This window comes from Tauraco erythrolophus, chromosome 2, assembly GCF_009769465.1.
Source record: "Tauraco erythrolophus isolate bTauEry1 chromosome 2, bTauEry1.pri, whole genome shotgun sequence".
NCBI classification, from domain to species: Eukaryota; Metazoa; Chordata; class Aves; order Musophagiformes; family Musophagidae; genus Tauraco; species Tauraco erythrolophus.
Window position 1 is genome coordinate 22048425 of NC_141466.1, and position 19909 is coordinate 22068333.

Genomic DNA, 19909 nt, shown 5'->3' on the forward strand with positions numbered 1-19909 from the left:
TGCCTCACAGAAACTTTTCATGCTAAAAAACTACTTTAATAGTTCTCCTGTTACAATCAGGTTTTATTATAGCATTTTTACCTAGATAGAGCACTGATACTATTCTATGTTTTCCTAAATTATATAGTGCAAAACTGTAACATAGAAGTATATGAACATCTAGAAGATGTATTTTACTCATCTTATTCAGGGATCTAGTATACCATTTTATATAATACTTATCACTTTAACAAAACTAATCAAGCAGAGTGCCACTAACTTTAAAATTTTTGTGGGTTTTTTTTGTTAATAACTTTTTAAAAGGATAAGATATACTATACCTGTGTATATACATATGTATTATATAAGCCAAGCCTCTATGCCAAGCCTGATTTAAATGCTGGCTGCTTTCTCTTCTCCTCACAAACCATTGGATAGACACACGTAGTGCAGAGTTATGCAGATACCTTTATAACTATTTTGTTTCTTATTACTGCACACTAGAACTAGAAGTCCCAGAGAAATGCTCTTTGTGCTAGGCAAGAATGGATTTGGCAACACTATTTTCCTATAGTATCATCCATACCCAGAGGAAACTGTTACTCAAGTAAAACATACTCCAAACTTCAGGGGAACATTGTGTTCCCTAAAAACCATAAATAAAGACCTCTCCCCTGAATTAAGACCTTATTCCCTAAATAAAGACCCAACGAATCCTGCCCAAGAAACTACGGAAGTGACTGAACTTTTATTGAACCTCAAAGTTTTGGCTTATCTCTTGGGCAATGGCTGGGCTGGTTCTTATTTATATCCCTATTTAAAACAAGCAGATTAATTCTTGGGTTTGCTTTCAAATTTAGTCACACACGGAATGTCTTAATTGTTTGTTAAAGGAACAGCAGGTTGTGGTCAGGGTCAAATGCCCTTGTGCTCAACAGATTTTAACTTTGCATAGTACTAACTCTTGAGACCATGATAAGCAAGCAAAGCAAACCTAGAAGAAGATCTTCATGCTGTATGTGGGAGAAGCGCTGAGTGTGCAGGTATGCAAGGGCAGAGGAAAGGGAGGAGGGGATCTGAGTCCATAGTACTGGGCATTTTTTACCACATTGGACAGCATAGCATGTACTGGTAAGCGGTCTTTTGGTACATGCATGTTGGGGAGTATGGGATTCTGCAAGATGCATAGTAAAACAATGAAAGATGTCTCTACTGCAGAGATAAATTGAGTGTTAGCAGAAGGATATAGGTATGCGGGCTGGAAACCTGGTTCTGTGTTCACTCCTGCTAGTAACTCATCACCTGCTTTGTACGGGAGGCACAAGCTGGACCAGGGACCTGCTGATGGTCCTCCAGCATGCCAGTCCAGAATTTCCCATTTTCCTAGAACAGGTGGGCTCCTCCCTGAGTCACTGTGGAAGGATTTTCACTCTAACAGACCATAATGTATCATGAGATTTCTGCTCACATATGGTGAAGATTCTTTCAGCTGTACGTGAGGAAAGGCAAGGGCCTGGTGGAATGACAGAACCATGAGGTACCGTGGAAGAGCTGGCCGTAAGGATGAGCCCACTGGTTGGACTAGCGCAGTTGTAAGAGCCATGGGCTGGTTAGGTGGTTTCTAAGGCAGAGCCCGGAGGATGAAGACTCTCCTGGTCATTTCCTCACTGTCCTTCCAAATCTGATCCTGCCCATGAAAGGGACTGGAGCGATTAGACGGCAACGAGGAAAATGTGGATAAATCTCTTTTTATGTGACCTATGAAGCGTCAGTCTCAGACGTAGTGCTCCTTGTGATCACCAAGTCCCCCTCCTCATTAGTGAGCAAATCCTCCCAATAAGGAGAAGTTAGCAGGAGTAAATAAGGGGGCCTGAACCTCTCCCGGCTTCACTGGGCCAGAGGAATTGGATGGCTCAGCAGGCAAACCGCCTGTTCCAGCCTGGTGGTTGGCCCAGCATCTTACTTTCATATCAGGTAGCCTCCAGAGAAGCAAAATGGGTTATTTTAACTCAAACATGGTTTCAGTTCTGTGCTTTTCTGCAAGGAGAAAAGAGAGGGCTCTCCTGTGTTTGGGACCAAGGGACTGGTTCTGTTTGTTTTCCCTTGGAGAAGACTAACTGCCAACTTTTCCACTCCCTGGAACGAGGTGGGCTGGCTTCGTTTATTTTCAGCACCCTCCAGGAAATGAGGCTGTTTGTTAGGTTTATTATCCTGGAGCTAGAAGGCCAGGTTCAGTTTCTTTAGTAGGTGTAGGGGCACGGTTACTAAATTTACTGCATTTTTTCCAAAGGATTGAGCCTTGGAGCAAATCTGTTATTCCCACTAATTACCCGATGCTCCGATGTGTCTTTGGCCGAAATCTGCCAGCTCGAATCGTGACCTGCCAGCTTGAGCAAAGATCTTACGTAGGCAGCAACTTTCAGTTAGCTCTGGCAAAAGAGAAATCCTAAGAGCTGCGAAGAAATATGTCTATTTCCGTATGCCTGCGGTCGTGTCTGTGTGATACGGGGCGCAGCGGTGGTATCGGTTAAGGGCAATGGGCGCCCAGTGATTAAGAAAGCTGGTTTACAGCAACATGCCAGTCTCCTACAAGACAAAAAGAAAATCCAGGTAACGTTACACAAGAGAAAGGTACATTTCTTTCTCTGATCTCTTTAGTGCTTACAAGATTTAGATAACGTGCTTATCATGAAGCAAACGGCGATATTTTGCAAGTTTTACTTGGTGTGGTAACAACTATTACCCTTTATACCTTTGTAAATACCCTGAAGTTCGCAAGAGTAAGGGCATAAATGAAGTGAGCAAACACAGTCTAACTCTAAATACCTCTTGGCTTTCCATACGCATCTCTAATTAAATGATGGGCATGAATTTTTTTGAGGTTGTAATAAAATACAATTATTTAAATAAATATCTGAACAAAATAGTCATACAGCCAGAATAAATTACCATCAGATTTTTAATTACTGAAGTAAGTTTTGGTAGGAGGGAATGAATAATATTAAAGGATTTAATTAGTGAATTCAGAGAGGGGTTATTTACAGCATTAACACCAACAACATAACATCTAACATAATTAGAGATCAAAGAAAGTTTACTAGGCAAGCAAGACCCTTCTTGCAGAAGAAGATGTGGTCTCCCAGTCTTTAATTCTTGTATTTCTCTCCTTTAAGTTTCTTTTCCAAGCACTTTTATTTCCTCTGGAATATTTAACCATGGATAATTAAATAATATTTGTAAGAGATCAAATAACCTGCAGCAGTAGCCTGTTGGTTCTAGAGAAGCTAGATGGCAGAAACGGCTGCTGAACATTGACTTCACAATACCACTACATATGAGAGGAACGGGGCAAGGGGAAGCAAGACACATCGCTGTTATTTAGCACAAATGCCAATTTAAATTTTTTTCCCAAGAGGTATAAAGGGTCCTTCTGACCTGGGTAATTTCAACAGCGCATTGGAACAGTAGATCTATAAAGTTGTAGGGCAGAGGTCTTGTTCTACCTTGGCCTTGTTCTGTGCCTTTTGATGGCTCTCAGGCCTGTGCAGGGTTTAGAATAGGACTCCTGCCAAGAGGTAAAAATTAATTAGATTAATTAGATTAAATGAATTAGAAGAAAGCTTGTGAGGACTTTTTTGTGGAATTTTCTTTCACCTAAATGTGTCATACTTCTTTCTGCAATTTCTCTGACTTGCTCCATGTTTCCTGGCTGTGCTCAGGAACACGTTCCAGTCATTGAAAAGGATGTCTCCATCCCCAAGACTGAAGGGAAAGGGAGGACATCTAATGAAAACGTTCAGAAGAGGAATTTATTTTCAATAAATTTGTCTCGATTTCTCCTTCCCCTCATTTTCTGTCAGAATTCAAAATCCTATGGATAGAAAAATTTTTTAAAAAAAAGCTTGCAAAAATTTCATAAAAATTTCTAGGTAAAGAAAAATATTAAACTTGTTCTAATGTGTGTTATATCTTTGAAATTTCTGTTCCTTTGAAATTCCTGCATACTCCTCCAAGAGAAAGAAATAACAAAATGCATCAAAGGCATGCATTTTCAGTTATATTGTTGTAACTAGAGAAACTTAAAATTCATCTGCAAAAGTGACTACTTACTCAGTAAACCACATAGGGCTCCTATACCAGCTCCACGCTACGTTAGAATCTCTGTCTTTAAAAGTTTTGGTAGTAGGTTTTAAAATTAGTAATTAAAAGCTTTTATTATCAACAAATCACATGCTGGAACAGGAGAATAACATGCCCCTGTTTTTCTTCAGCTTTCTGTGGGCTCCAAAAGGCTCTGCCCTCAGTGGCCTTCCCTCCTTCCTCTGGAGAGGGCACCTCCTCTCCGAGGAAGCTCGTCTGTAAACACGAGCCCAACTGCTCGCGCTGATGACTCAAATCCACCCGTATGCTCCCTTCTGTCCAAGCCCAAAGCTCAGCCTGCTTCTGTCTGAATGTCTCGCCGTCGGCTCAAGCTCGGTATGGCTCACCAGAGCTCCTAATCTGTCTTCTAAGCTGTCTTTGCTGTTGCTTTTTCCAGTCGCTGGGGCTAACATCACTGGCCCATCTGCTGCTTGGCTCCTGGACTTGTCAGCACCTTCAGACCAGGACTTTCTCTGCCTTGGCTTCTCACATCAAGGCTCTGTGTAAATCTTGAGACATAAAACTTCAAAGCTATGACCTTTCTCATACTTACCTATAGCTAAAATTACCAGTCCGGCTTTCATCCTTTAGCCATGAGGTGCTTCTCCCTAGTTTTGACGGAGCGCGTTTCCCGCGGGTTTCCTCTCTCCTCCCATCTTCCCACCAGCTCCCCGTCATCGCAACGTAATTCTCCATGTGGATCACCGCCCCACTGCCATCTTTGACGACCCATGGCACCAGCTGTCATCGCACGTTTGTAAACCTTTCATGCCAGCAACGTCCTCTTCCTACGCTGCCCTGCCAGCCTGGAAGGGGCTCTCTGCAAAAATACACAGCACTCTGCCATTATGCACCTTTAAAATCTCCCCGGGAGCTTTCCTTTTTCACACTGTCTGCAAAAAACAGGTTCCTGACATGTTGCAAGTGTTACATGCATGATGACCAGTAACGTTGTATTATTTTCCTCCACATCCTTGTTGGTTTATGTTTTTTACTTTGACCGTAAACTTTAGATCATAAATGCATTGAGCATCTCTAGCACTTGAGCGTGTGTGGAAAAGGGCACAGCGAAGCCCTGGTCCACATCTGAATTCCACAGATGCTGCAGGAGTAGAAATAAAGAGATTTCACATTTAGCTACACAAATGTTGGGAAGACGTTATTCAGTTATAGGACTAGGTTTAGCTCATATTCCTTTAGAGGAGAGGCTAACGTTATCCCTGAATGTAAAAACAGAAAAAAAAAATATTCTTTACAAATATAATCATTTACTGTTTACCAAAATTTGGCACCTTTCTTAAAAGCCACTTCTGGAATTTAAACTTTCTCTTTCCTCTTATTTTTGTCTCTATTGTGGCATGTAGTGGCAATATTTTAAAGGAACTGTTATACAGGGTGGCTAGGGCACTACTGCTTGTGATCATCTTGCACATCGGCCAATGTAGTTTGAATTTCAGATTCAGTGGTCACTGAATTGCATACAGTTTTCTTTCTTTCTTTTTCCCATGTATTGAGAGGTTCTTCTCAAAGGCCTGTGCAAGTCTCACTTGGAATCACATTTCTGGTGCTCTGACTCAAAAGTTTACTTCTTCTGCAGGGATTCACAGTTTCTATAGTGTTGTAACCCAAACCAAATGTTTTCTGAGGCACAATAGAAAGTTCTATTTCTAAGTCATTTGAACACATGTATCTGAAATGTATTAAACATGGATAGATGATGACTGCAGAAGAAGATATTTCTAGATGTGGAGTCTTTTAAAAGGAGCTAAAACTGCTTTCCTTTCCAAGAAAAATATATCAGTTTCCCTACGTTTAGTGTATTTCAAATTCTGTCAACAAGTCATAAGCTGTTAGCAGGAAGCTGCCTTCTGTTTTGCTCACTGCCAAGATTAAGGGTGACATTCCTACCCTCTTGAAATCAGTGACAAAACTTCCTTTGACTTCAATAGGGAGAGGATTTCATCCAAAGCAAGAAAATTATTATCCTTACATTTTCAGAACTGAAAAGAATAAAAAGCCTCCTTCCAACTCATACTTATCTCCATTTTCAGATACGGCCATGTAAGAATTATTTATACTGTCATCCTTTTCAATATAAAGGTTATCTTAGTTGGTTTTGGTGCCTGAAGACAGGAATCAGCTTATGAAGTATTTTTGCAGCATACAACAACAACCAAAAAGACTAGTTTGGGAGGGCAAAAGCAAACACATAAACATAACCACTTCTCTTTCCATTTTCTTAATACAGATTTGCTATCTTTCCACACAAAAGAATGAATATCATTTCATTAGATAGAAAATTATGCTTATCAGGATAGTACTTTTGCAGAGTGATGTTTGGTGGGAGGATATAGAGGAAGGGCTGATTCAAAGATAGTGAAATAGGTAGGGGAAAAAAGTATATAGAAACACTTCTATTGACTGTGCTGGGCTTTATATCACATCCTTCTCCCCTGTAAAATATTGTGTAGCAGGGAAATTTCAAACCCTTCTAACTTTCCTGTAAGAGCCTTCTTAAGAAGAACAGCAAAAAACTTGAGCCATGGAGTCCCAACTGAATCGAATAAGATTAGGATATATTTCCAGAAATGCTGAAGTAAGTATAATCCAGGTGTCAGGAATACACAGTGATCTGGTGCATAAGTAGACAGTACCTAACCTTGCAAACACTGGAGGTCTCCCTGATATCTTATTTAAAATACCCAAACACACCAAATTCAGTGAGTACTGACTACCTACTCAGTGACATAAGGGCCCAGATTTTCCTACATGATAACTGGTATCTGGTGAATCCTTTTTTTAATGGTCAATTGTTATCAGTTAAAAATTGAAGAATAAAATCAAAATGTCAGTTTAAAAAATTTGGTCATCAGCCTCTTCTAGGATTAGAACTTTGTTCATTCTTCACTTCACAAAGAAGGTCACTGCAGAAGGAAAATGTGAGCCTAAACCACCTTAACTTCCATTTGTCCAAAAAAAATTCCTTCAAAGAAAAGTTATTTTTAATTGGGTGTAGTTGCAGTACGATCTGCGTTTTGATACTCACAGTCACTTTAGATATGTTTATCATACCATAATCATCATTTAGATTGCCTACCTGATGAAATACTTTAAAATACTATTTTGTAATTGCTATTCCGTACTAACTCCCCATGTGGACATCTTTCTGTCGCCCAATTGACTTCATAGCACCAGGAGTGTAAGCACACCAATGCAAGCTCCTGCATGATTCTGCAGTTTGCCACTGACTTCAATGCACTCATCCTGTCCCACGGTGCACAGACCAGTTTACCACAATGAAATTGCTTTGCTTGATAGTACTTTCAAATATCTACCAGACCTGCATCATGTAGAACTTTCTGTAACTGAGAAAATAAAACCATATTTTGTTCTGAAAGCTACTTCATAATTCAGCTCAAAAAAACAAGCAACCCTTCAATTATTCATAATCAATATACAATTTTCATAATTAATATGTACAGCAGAGGAACATAATTTAGGAATCAAAGATTCATTGAAAATCAACAGGACTTAGGCACTTGAGTCGGTGCTTCCAAAATAGAAATCCAGCAGAGCAGACACTTTCAGAAGAACCACATTCCTCTGAAATTCGAGTTATTTGTACACCTCAGCACAGGCTAATGATAGTGAAAGACTGAGGTTCTGCTGACACCTGTTGATTAATGTCTGAACAGCAGAACTGCTGTCTTACAATGAGATAAATGACATTGAAAAACATATAATAAAACAGAAGTGAAGGTACAGACCTGCCTTCTTTCTATAGCAGAAAAGTTTCCAGTCACTACTAAGTCATAACGGTGGAGTGAGGTTGGGAAAGGATGAAAAGGAAAGGTAAAAACAAAATTTGGTGCTAGATTTTTTGTCAGATCTTTCCTGACAAGGATGATGAGGTCACTTCCTACTGAGTCAATACACTACTTGCCATGAGTCATTGTGGAGATGCTGACTAAGCTGAAAGAGATTTGCTAATGACTGGATGATCAGCAGAAGTATAATTAATATCAGCAGAGACCAGTATCTGTTTTTCAAATGATCAGATTCATGCTAACATGGGAGTGTGATAAGATGACAGAGACTACCGAGAAATTTTCAAACTTTTTATTTTAAATACAGGAAGATAATTTTTTGCTTACTCAGCAGCTTATCCTCAAAACTCAATAAATATCATATCTGAACTCGGCTGAGGTTGGTTACACCCAAGAAAAGGCAAAACTTTAATAGAGTTTTACTTGTTGCTACAACACTGAACAATTAGGATAGACTTCAAATTTTCAGTTACAGTACAGTCCTGACACTAATCACTTTCAACTTTGTGTTAAGCAAACATACTGAAAAGGGGAGAAGATTGCTACAGCTCTCTTAAGAAGTACTTCTGCTAATAGACTGCACACTGCACTGTCCCTGGTAAGAAAAACATGTTTTGGGAGGCGTTTTAGACACTACGTAACCTATATTAACCGCTTTTCTGATAAGGAAATTTCAGACAGTGCAGATTTGCTCCTTTTGCTGTTCATGCATGATCCTTCCCCGAAACCCCCCCAAAGAAACAAAGGAGAATTTTACAGTCTAGAAAAAATTCACTTTCTGTCCCTGGTGATCACCTTTGAAAGAAAATTACTGCTTGTAAAATACAGGCCCAAAGATCTTATCTTGGAAAACCAGGTACTTGGGTTTCTTTGTATATTCCCCGCCTTCTCTGTACCCAGGATGAATTGGAAGGTATTGTAATGGATAATTACTGTGATTACTGGATGCTTGCCAGCCCATTCAGGAATTACCTAGCCCTGGATTCAAAAGGTTGCTGAAGCCTGAAAAAACACGGCCCCGCTGAGTGTCAGCCGCGCAGTGGTGTGCAGTCGGGCTGCCCTTTCCCGGGAGGTCAGATCCCTTCATCTGTGTAAAGCTCATCTGCCCAAAATTTCCAGTACACCTCAGATTAGCTGCTTTTACAGCATGAAACTCATCTACGGAGAACGTTGTGGAAATCATAGAATCATAGAATCATAGAATGGTTAGGGTTGGAAGGGACCTTAAAGATCATCTAGTTCCAACCCCCCTGCCATTGGCAGGGAAACCCTCCACTACACCACGTCGCCCAAAGCCTCATCCAACCTGGCCTTGAACACTTCCAGGGATGGGGCATCCACAACTTCTCTGGGCAACCTGTTCCACTGTCTCGCCACCCCCAATGTAAAAAATTTCTTCCTTATATCTAATCGAAATCTCCTCTCTTTCAGTTTGAATCCATTGCTCCTTGTCCTATCACTACACGCCCTTGTAAAAAGTCCCTCTCCAGCTTTCTTGTAGGCCCCCTTTAGGTACTGGAAAGCTGCTATAAGATCACTCCAGAGCCTTCTCTTCTCCAGGCTGAACAGCCCCAACTCTCTCAGCCTGTCTTCATAGCAGAGGTGTTCCAGCCCACGGATCATCTTCGTGACCCTCCTCTGGACCTGCTCCAGCAGCTCCATGTCCTTCTTGTGTTGGGGACTCTAGAGCTGAACACAGTATTCCAGGTGAGGTCTCACGAGAGCTGAGTAGAGGGGCAGAATCACTTCCCTTGACCTGCTGGCCACAGTTCTTTTGATACAGCCCAGGATACGGTTGGCTTTCTGGGCTGCCAGGGCACATTGCCGGCTCATGTTGAGCTTCTCATCCACCAGCACTCCCAAGTCCTTTTCCTCAGGGCTGCTCTCAATCCATTCTCCTCCCAGCCTGTACTTGTGCTTGGGATTACCCCAACCCATGTGCAGGACCTTGCACTTGGCCTTGTTGAACTTCACGAGGTTCTCACAGGCCCACCTCTCCAGCCTGTCAAGGTCCCTCTGGATGGCATCCCTTCCCTCCAGCATGTCCACAACACCACACAACTTGGTTTCATCTGCAAACTTGCTGAGGGTAAATACCCAGGATATTTGGATGTATGGCTGCTCAGTCAGAGCTACTTGCAAGTCTGACCCAGCTGCTAAACATCCAGAAATTCTGGACAAAAGTAAAATGCGTTCATCCCGGACAACATCTTCAGGCTGAGAAAGCAGACGTTTCCTTCAGGCAAACAGCAGCTCTGAATCAAATGCCAGGCCTTTGCTGTGCATGAAGTGAATTTGCAGTCAAGACTGTTCAAAACTCTCAGACATACTGTGCACGTACAGCTTATTTGTGTAGCTTTACAGAGGTATTGAGCTAATAATTCTCTCTGTGATGCAAATTTGTACGCATATATAATTCTGTCCGGGAAGCTCTAGACAGAAACGTGGCAGCATTTGCCTGCCAGTGTTTACCTGAAGCAAGTTGTCCAGACAATTAGCAAGCTTTTATCAGCATTGGGCATGTCAAGGCATTGCCATTAACCACCTTGCTGCTTGCATGTTGCTGTGTGCCAGAACGAAAGATGTAGTTGGCAGCTGTGCTCCTGCCTTGCAAAGGGAGATTAACAGAGAAACAAGGTTAGAGGGAAAAATGACCAGAAGAGGAGGGATGAGAGACTTGAAGCTGCGTGGGCGTTGTTTAGCATGTAAATGAAGCTGATGAACGCAGTTATGTCACTTAGTAATGGTGATCATTAAGGGGCTGGCTTATTTCCTCATATGCACACAACCCTAAACTTCCCCACAGGATGCCCAATTAGAGATGGTAACTCTTTTCGTCAAGAGTAAGCAATCAAGGGACGGTTCTGAGGTGGTAACTATAAACGCTCGATGCCATTTCTGAAATGTTTTAGGTGATCATCATTCCAGGCGGTTACTTTATTCGCAACTGTGAACGCTCTTTGGGCTGATCGAACCTGTAAACACCGCGTGCAAACCTCCTCGGCTCCAGCTGGTGCCACGCACCGCACGTACACCCGCGTTTACCCCAGATGAGCTGCAGTGAAGTCCTCCCCAGGCTGACAGGATGTCTTCCTGAAGGGCCACTGGTGGCAACTCTGAGGCAACGACTGGAAGACCAGCAGTTCAGCCATGTTGCTAGCCAAACAACCTGTCCTCTGCATGTTTCCAGTGTACGGGGGGTACACTGGGTCACAACCTGGGAGAAAAGATGTTTTCTCATTTTCTGACCCAGGAAACCCTATTGTAAGATAAACACCTGGCAGGTGAGCCCGAGGTCGCCCACTTGAAACGCCTTCAGTGGGTGCACTCTCATCCAGACCTGCTGCACAGACCAGAGCCCACGCTGGTGCAAGACCAGAGCCCCTGGCACCAGAGAAGATTGGGACGAGCATTCGCCAGCCGGGCCGGTGCGCTGGAGCCGCCGTCCTCGCTGCACCTCGGTGGCCAACCTGGCCGCGGCTTTTGGGACGAGGGGAGCGCCCGGCAGTTTGCAGGGAAGTGTGTTTGATGGAAACGCACTAAGGGTTTGAGTGGACCCCCGCCCGTGAGACAGCTGCTGTTTTCCGGGCAGTGCGGAGAGCCGGAGCCTCCCCCCACACCCTGTCGGGGAGATGAGAGAGAAAAAAGAAAGAGTAAAGAAAACCACTACTTTTTTTTTTCAGTTTAACGTTTACTATAAGTAAGACGAAACCCGCCAGCCGGTCGCTGAGGAAGCGGCAAGCCCTTCCCCGCCTGCAGCACGGCGCACCAGGTGGGGCGAGCAGCGCGGCCGCCTCCTCGCCCGCCCCCGCCCCAGCCCGTGCCTGTGCGGCGGCTCCCTGCAGGGGGCGCTGTGCCACCCGGCCATCCTCCGGCGGCCCGCTCTTGTCCGGGGCGAGCGGCGGCTCGTTGGTCGGGGGCGGGCTGTATGGCGGCGCTCCGCCTGGGCCGCGCCGCACGCCTGCTGCTGGCTGCCGCTCCGGCCCGCGCTTCAGCCCCGGCCTCAGCCTCAGCCACGCGTCCGCCCCTCGCTTCATCCTTCTCCTCTTCCTGCTCCTTCTCTTCTCCTTCCCGCCCCTCGCCGCCGCCGCCCGCCATGCAGGCCTTTCAGTACCCCGAGGTGTACCGCGACGAGACCGCCGTGAGTACGGCCCTCGCCGGGGCAGCCTGGCGGCGTGTGGCGGCCGCGGGGGCGGCCTCTCTCGCCAGGCCCCTCGGCGCTGCGAGGGACCGCGGGCCGCCTTCGGGGGGGTCACCGGCTTCTCGGCTCTCAGGGCTTTGTTCGGCTTCAGCCGTTGAAAATCCGACCTTCTCCCTTTAAAGGGTCTCGGGGCTTAGCGCCTGTGGGCCGTGGCGGCTGCCGGGGGCTTGTGAAAAGCGGGATTTGCGGGCGCTGTGCCGGTGCCTGCGGGCGCGTCCCGCGTGTGCGGGGCCAGCGCCGCCGCCCCGGGCGGGCTGCTGCCCGGCTGAGCCGGGGGGAGCCGGCCTCAGGGCCGTGCCGAGCCGGGAGTGCAAATCCTGGAGTTCCTCGTACTGCCCGGCGTTCCTGGGAGATCCAGGCCTCCAGCTGGGCGGGAGCAGCGTGCAAAGGAACAAGTAGTCTATTTTTATATGATGGCACGCCTGCAAGATAGTCTGTCTTACTGTATTCCAACCGTGACTTGATATGCAAGGGCTGCTGTGTAAGTTTGGCTAAAACGCGTTCAATTTTCTTCAGCTTTTGCAAAAGACTGTACTTAGGCACCAGCCCAGGAATTATTTCCAGAGCTAACATCGCTCTCAAACCAACCACCATAAGCAAACATTGGAAAAACTTAAGTATTTAGTTTCCTAGTTGAGTGAAAGGCTGAACTATACCACTCCTAACAGCAGGTACCTAGTCTTGTTTTGTATACTGGAGGAAGGAAGAAGATAAATTCAGCCATGCGGTTTCATGTTTTGTAGTTTTGTTTTTTAATTTATATATGTACACTTTACTCACGTTGTTTGTGAGCAGCAATAGTAGGGAGGGCTAAACCAAAGACAGTTTTTTGTGTAACTAAAACCATTTTGAGTGCATTCAGTAATTGGGTTTTGTGATTTCACTTGAACGCCTGGATTTGAAGGAGATTTGGGGTTGTTTTGTTTTTTTGGGGGGTTTTGCCGTGTTTTTTTTTTAAATGGCTTAACTAATATATCTTATGGAAGGAATTCATGTTCATGTTCTACATTTCTTTGGTGCTCCATGTTTTTTCTGAGGACAACTGTGCTGCCTTGGTGCCATCACCAAAGAATGGTAATATTAGCAACTCACCTGCAAGCAAGGTGCTGCTTTTCTATTCCTTTGCTTCTTAGCACTATATACTTTTGTGAAATTTCAAATACCCTTCGTCTTCGTGATTATCATTCCTTGATGAATAGAGTTTGCTTATGAGCATGTTTTAAAGTATTCTCTTTTATAAATTCAGGTGTTGGATTACCATGGGTGTAAAATAAGCGACCCATACTGCTGGCTTGAAGATCCTGATAGTGAACAGACAAAGGTAACCTTTCTTTGTACAGGAATGCCTGTTTTGACATGGTTCTCTTTTATGGACCAGGTGCATGGTTACTCTGTTTTTGAAGGATCTGCCAATACTTTTTGAAAACTTACTTAGTGAATGTAGATGTAACTCACATGATCTCTTATGGCGCCAACAGCAATGCCATTATTTTATACTGTTATGTTAATGAGGGAACGACTGGGACACTTGGTATAACCTAGATCACGTAATTTGGAGAACTAAAGCCTTCTTTATCTTGCACCCATTTTCCTAGGCAGTTTGAATGCTCAAGGAGGTGGTGTCACACTGAAGAGAAATGCTCTGATTTTAGAGCACTTTGTCCAGTGTCAAAAGTACATTTAAAATTACCATAATAAAACAGTTAAGAAAGAGTAGAAAGAAAACTCCTTTGACTTGCTCTCGTTGTGCAGTGACAAAGTATGTGAATACATCTTTTCTTTTATTTTTTTTAAAAAAAGGGATCAAAAAAAAAGTTTTCCTCCTGAAGTTAGATGTTATTAATTGCTTTTATTACAGATTGCAGATTTTGTAGTGCTTTCATCCTGCAGTCTGGTATAGCTAGACTGTGCTGCTGGAACTGGTCTTTTGCTGAGAGAGACTCCTGAAAACTAATAAAGTCTGAATGTGAGCCAATTCCTCTCATATTCATGGCATAGAGAATTGCAGGAGTGATGACCAGAAAGTGTTAGGTGGCAGTGTGGAGGGGATTTTCTCTGTAATCGCTAATAACTTTGTGATAACTGTAGTTCTACATCTAAAACAATAGCATCTGTTTAGTATGCATGATTGTGCCAGAAAGATGGAGTGCAGGATATCCATTTAAAAATATCCTGCAGGGTAGCTTTCCATTAGTGAGATTCCTTCTAGGTTTTCTAGGTTCTCTCATTTATGTACTTATATAAGTACATAAATTATAAGTACATAAATGTACATATGTACATTTATGTACTTATATAAAGGTCCTACATCTGGGTCATGGCAATCCCAGGCACAAAAACAGACTGGGTGGTGAATGGATCGAGAGCAGCCCTGAGGAGAAGGACTTGGGAGTACTGGTGGACGAGAAGCTCAATATGAGCCGGCAATGTGCTCTTGCGGCCCAGAAGGCCAACTGCATCCTGGGCTGCATCAAGAGGAGCGTGGCCAGCAGGTCGAGGGAGGTGATTCTCCCCCTCTACTCTGCCCTCGTGAGACCTCACCTGGAGTACTGCGTCCAGTTCTGGAGCCCCCAACATAAGAAGGACATGGACCAGTTGGAGAGGGTCCAGAGGAGGGACACGAAGATGATAAGAGGGCTGGAGCACCTTTCCTATGAGGACAGGCTGAAAGAGTTGGGGCTGTTCAGCCTGGAGAAGAGGAGGCTCGGGGGTGACCTTATAGCGGTCTTCCAGTACCTCAAGGGGGCCTACAAGAAAGATGGGGAGAGGCTGTTCAGGAGGGCCTGTTGTGATAGGACAAGGGGTAATGGTTTTAAAATAGAGGGAGGTAGATTCAGGTTGGATATTAGGAAAAAATTTTTTACCGTGAGAGTTGTAGAACACTGGAACAGGTTGCCCGGAGAGGTGGTGGATGCTCCATCCCTGGAGACGTTCAAGGCCAGGTTGGACGAGGCCCTGAGCAACCTGATCTAGTTGGAGATATCCCTGTTCCTTGCAGGGGGGTTGGACTAGATGACCTTTGAAGGTCCCTTCCAGCCCTAATCATTCTATGATTCTATGATTATATAGTACATCTTGATGAACTAGAGGATGGTTGAATAGAACTTAACTCCAATTGTCAAGAACAAGATAAAATGTGTACAGTTGTGATCCCATTCCCTACCTAGATATCTATCAGGCTCATGTGGATTAAAAAGTTTAATTTGGGATCAGGTTTTAGTGGAAAAACTCTGCCATGGATGTTAACATTGAAAATTAGGTATTTAGCAAGTTGGGAGCGTTTTGATTTCTTTGATTCTGACATCCTTAAGAAACTGTACACATAGGATAGTTTTGTGCCAAATTCAGAGAGGTATATGTGCGGGGAGGCATGGTTATGTCTGTCTTTTATGGAGACCTTACAAATACGTATTAAAGTGTTTTTTGGGATCCTATGGAAGAATTGGGATTGAAAAAAATGCCGAGACCTGACTTTTTGTGTCCCCATGTTCGGTACTCTCACCACATACTGTGAACAGGTTGGGTGAGAACAATTGGAGGAGGGTGAATCTCGTTCTCTAGAGGTTGTAGTTCATATATACGAGGCAAAATAAGTAATGGGGGATTATAACATTCTCATAAAAATGCAGCAGCCCAGACATAAGATGTCATGTTGGTGGAATGAAAAATCTTAAATCTTGCTTGCCTACACTCTAAAAAACACACAGCTTAGGAGAATTTTGCAGTACAGTAGTAGCATGATGCAAAGAGCGGAGAGAGTTTCTTTGTGCATAAGTATGTGGGTATGTCATCTTTTTCTGAAGTTCCAGGAGTTACTGAAAAAAGGGCATTAAAGTATTTTGCTGTTCCACCTCTTTCATAGCAGAGGGCAAAAAAAAAAAAAAAATCTTGAAGGGCTAAACTTTTATCTGCTTTATCACTCACTCTGTGTTCTGCAGCAGAGGTTGCTGATGGCTACTCTTTCTTGCTAGCTTTCTTAATAGTTTTACCCCCAAGTTCTTGAGATAGTTTGCAGGACCCTTGCAGAATAGCCATTCTGCACTTACCAGATCAAAGAATAACCAGAAACTGGTATAGAGGCAATTGAATGACTGTGCAGGCTTCAGAGAGAACTTGAAGCATACTTTCTAGACTTTTCAAGCCTTCAAGTCACTGACCTTGAGACCTGTGCCCTTCCCAATCTTTCTCCAAGTTGCTCGCTCTCTTTATGCATTCCTTAATGTCTAAAACCTCCATTTGTTTTGTGGAAAAGTAAAAATATCCTGTGTACATCTCCAACAATAGGCTACCTTTAATTTTCTACATATGACGTATAGAAGTAGAAGAAGAATTCCTTGGGCATCCATGCCCATCTGTAGTGAAAGAGCCGCTATTCAATTCCTGTTTCCGACACGCTTGTTTGATTTCAGTATGTAACAGTGAAAATTCTCGTTTATGCCAAGAGGGAAGACTGAAGGTCATTCATTTATTAAATTAGGAACCTTTTCACGCAAACAGTCAAAATTGTTTGGTGTGTGCTGTCGAATAGCTACTCAAATATGTTGGAATTCTACTTTTCTAGACTTAGCAGAAATAGTCATGCCAAGCATTGGTGTGGTCACAGAAAATAAACGGATACGCCTCACTTTGTTCTGTGTTGGTGTGAGCCAGTGAAACATCAGGTTACTGTTTCTTGAAGCATGGAGAGAAAAGCACAGGCAGGTGAGATAGATTGATTCTAACTCTGAAATTTTCATGTTAGTTTCACCTGATGTCCACTGTAGGGTTAACAGGACTGAGACTGAAAGAAATTACCCACAACAGCTGTGAGTATGAAGTATCATACTCATTTTTCCTGTGACTAGTCCAAATGATTTTGTGGGCTTTGATAGTTAGCAGCTTACAAACAAATGAGCATGGAAGACTGGGATTTTTTTTGGTACTGGATTTGATCGGGTATTTTTGCAGTAAGAGTGGAGTGCAGATGGTACTGGACCTGATCCACTGTAGTTTGCAGGTCTCCATTAAGTCAGATGGTTCTGTGGTTTCTCTCTGCCCTCCCTTCTCCTTCTTGCACTGACTTCTGTCCCTCCCTTGCATGGATATAGCCATCACAAGGTGATATTCTGGAGGGGGATCCTTTGGTGGATTAGTTTTCTGTTGGCATGCATGCTTAATCTAGGTCACCCCAAGGCCACATGATAGTTGAATCCAAGATGGTTCAAGAACAGCATCTTTCCTTTTCTAGCAGCCCATAGCCTACTTTTAACTAGGTGAAAGTCAAATAGGTCTAGAAACTTTTCAGCCAGGTCGCCAAGATGATCTTCTTTCATATGCATTATGTGTATCTGCTATAAAAAGGAGATTATTGGAATCTGCAGGTGGCTAAGCAAGACTGTTTCCTGTCCAACGCACGATCTTACAGCTCATTAAGCCAGCCATCAAAGCTGTGTGCTCAGTCTCCTGTGGAAAAGCTGTCGTTCAAGAAGTGCGCACTTCCATGTCCGTGATCTGTGTGCTTTGCTATATCCCTTTTTACCCTGTGTGTGCTCGGTTGGAGTATTCGTGCACAGCTGTAAGCAAACAAAACTCCCTTCTCCTGATACGTAAATAAAAACTGAGCCGCTGGTCAGATGAGGAAGTTCCTGCCTCGCTTTGGAGAGAGGAGGTGCAGAAGCTGGATTCATACTCTGCTACTGTTTGGCCACTGACCTTTAAGACAGACTGAGGAAGCATCTCCGGCGTAGTTGAAATATTATGTGACTACACTGGTAAAACACTCCTGGTTGATGACATAGGCCACAACTGCAGGACCACGTTTCTGCTGTTGTCTTGGTTTGGCTTGGTTGGGCTTTTCAACTTCTTGGTTTGTTTTTTGTGGGAAATAAACTCTGTGGGAAAGAGTTACACTTTGTGGGAAATAAACTCTTTCTTGGACTACAGCAAAGTTTTTTGCCGCTGTATGTGTGTCAGCCATATACGTGCAGCCTTAACTCACTGACAGTGTAGGCAGTAATGCGTATCTTGTTTTCAAACATGAGAGATGGACAAGGGATGAAAGAGCAGGCATCATGTAGCATGCACTGTTGAGTTGTGGTATTATGAACAGAGGTATGTTTGGATTAAGACTAGAATTGACATTCAAAGCTACAATTAAATCAATTTGCAGTTACAATTCACCAGTGTTTCATTCACTTGTTTCGATAAATTTCTGATTGCACTTTGAATTTTTCTCTGCTAAATGCTAAAGTAAGTGCTAAGAGGCAAGCCACCAGAAATCTGCTTAGTTTTATTTTGTAATACTTAAAAAAAGGTATGTGCCTCGTTGTAGGAGTTGCACTGACCTACCTTTTACTGAGAAGATATATATATGAAGATTTTGGAGGTAACTATTAAACAAACTGTGAATACTTTACAGATTAGTAACAAAGGCTAGTAATGTTAAAACAATTTCTATCCTAAGACTTCTCCTTGGAAAGTGTACTGTGAGTGGAAATAATTTAATCTTGTCAAGAGAATAGTTTAGGGGCTGTAGAATGCTGATACGTTGTAACAAATCATGGTTTAAAAATTGCAACATGTTTTTTTTTTTAAATAACGATTGACCTGCTCAAGTAGAACATCTTTACTCTTAGAACAACACTTTAGAAATGCTTTTACTTTTCAAATTACCTTATTTTCTGAGACACCCGTAAGCATATGCCTTACTTGGACCCTTATTTTGTCTTTTCTCCTGCTAGCAAATTATGTCCTGGTTCAGGGCTTACGATAGATTGTCAGATGCAGATTTCTACAGGCAAAATATGAATCTTTTCCTATAGGCTCCTGAAGATGTATAGACAGTTACTGTCAGCCCTGTAGCCTGCATGGCATCTGTTTAGCTCAGCATGGTGGATGGAGTTGTTTACCATGAGTTTCTGCTGACAACATCTGTTCCTGTACTTTACCTAGAGCAATATTTAAATTATGTATTGCTTTTTGAATGAGTGCAACCTCATGCTCAAAAGTGTAAGAACAGAGAGTTTCCAGCCTGGACTGGATTCTTCTTGATGGAAGTCTTTCAAAAACCTGTAATTCGTACCTTTTTTAGATAGCAATGGCATTCCCTTTGACAAATAGTCTTAGAATCTTTGGAGCATACTAAGTAGAAATGGGAAAAATATATTAAGTTCCTGTAAAAGCAAATTACTAATGATTCAGTTGTGAGTGCAGTAGTTGGTATGTAAGCATGCTCTTGTGCAACAAATGCTTGTAAAGAAAAGTTTGTGTCTCCTCTTTGGATACCAGTAATGAAAGTAGATGTGGTAAAGATGTGACTGTGCAGTTAAAAGTGAGTAACACACAGTTGCAGTATACCCTTGCAGCAGTGTTACGACTTTGGTCACATTATTGATAGATGAAACAAAGATGTGTCCCAGTTTCTGTGCACTAAATGCAACTGAAGAGTGCTTTTACCTGTCCAGTACAATGGATGGCTTTATACATCTTTTTTTAGGATGTCTTGTCTCTGAAAATGTCACAGCACTTTGAGTAGTTAGTTTATTTGTGTAGCATGCGCTGCCTAGATTTTTGTGTATGTGATCTTTGAAATTCATGTGTTTCCATTTAAAGAAAACAAATTCAGATACTCATCATTCTTGAGTAGATTTGATCAAGTTATTTCATCATCTGATGGGGGCTGGGATGGTTATAGTGGGACAGTGTGGAGGCTGCATGCCATTTTGACTTACCACTGGGATGTGCTGTGCTGCCATGCTGAGTGTTAAAGCTATCTGTGCCAGTA

The 19909-nt window shown here is 43.0% G+C and overlaps 1 protein-coding gene across 1 annotated transcript in view; it reads left to right on the forward strand.

Annotated features, from left to right (window-relative positions):
* The first annotated feature begins 11874 nt into the window (after positions 1 to 11874).
* The window catches only part of PREP (prolyl endopeptidase), a 120406-nt gene continuing 112371 nt past the window's right edge, over positions 11875 to 19909 (forward strand). The window contains exons 1-2 of the mRNA XM_086608147.1: positions 11875 to 12087; positions 13394 to 13468. Coding sequence (XP_086464273.1) covers positions 11875 to 12087; positions 13394 to 13468 — 288 coding nt within the window. The remainder of the gene's footprint in view (positions 12088 to 13393; positions 13469 to 19909) is intronic.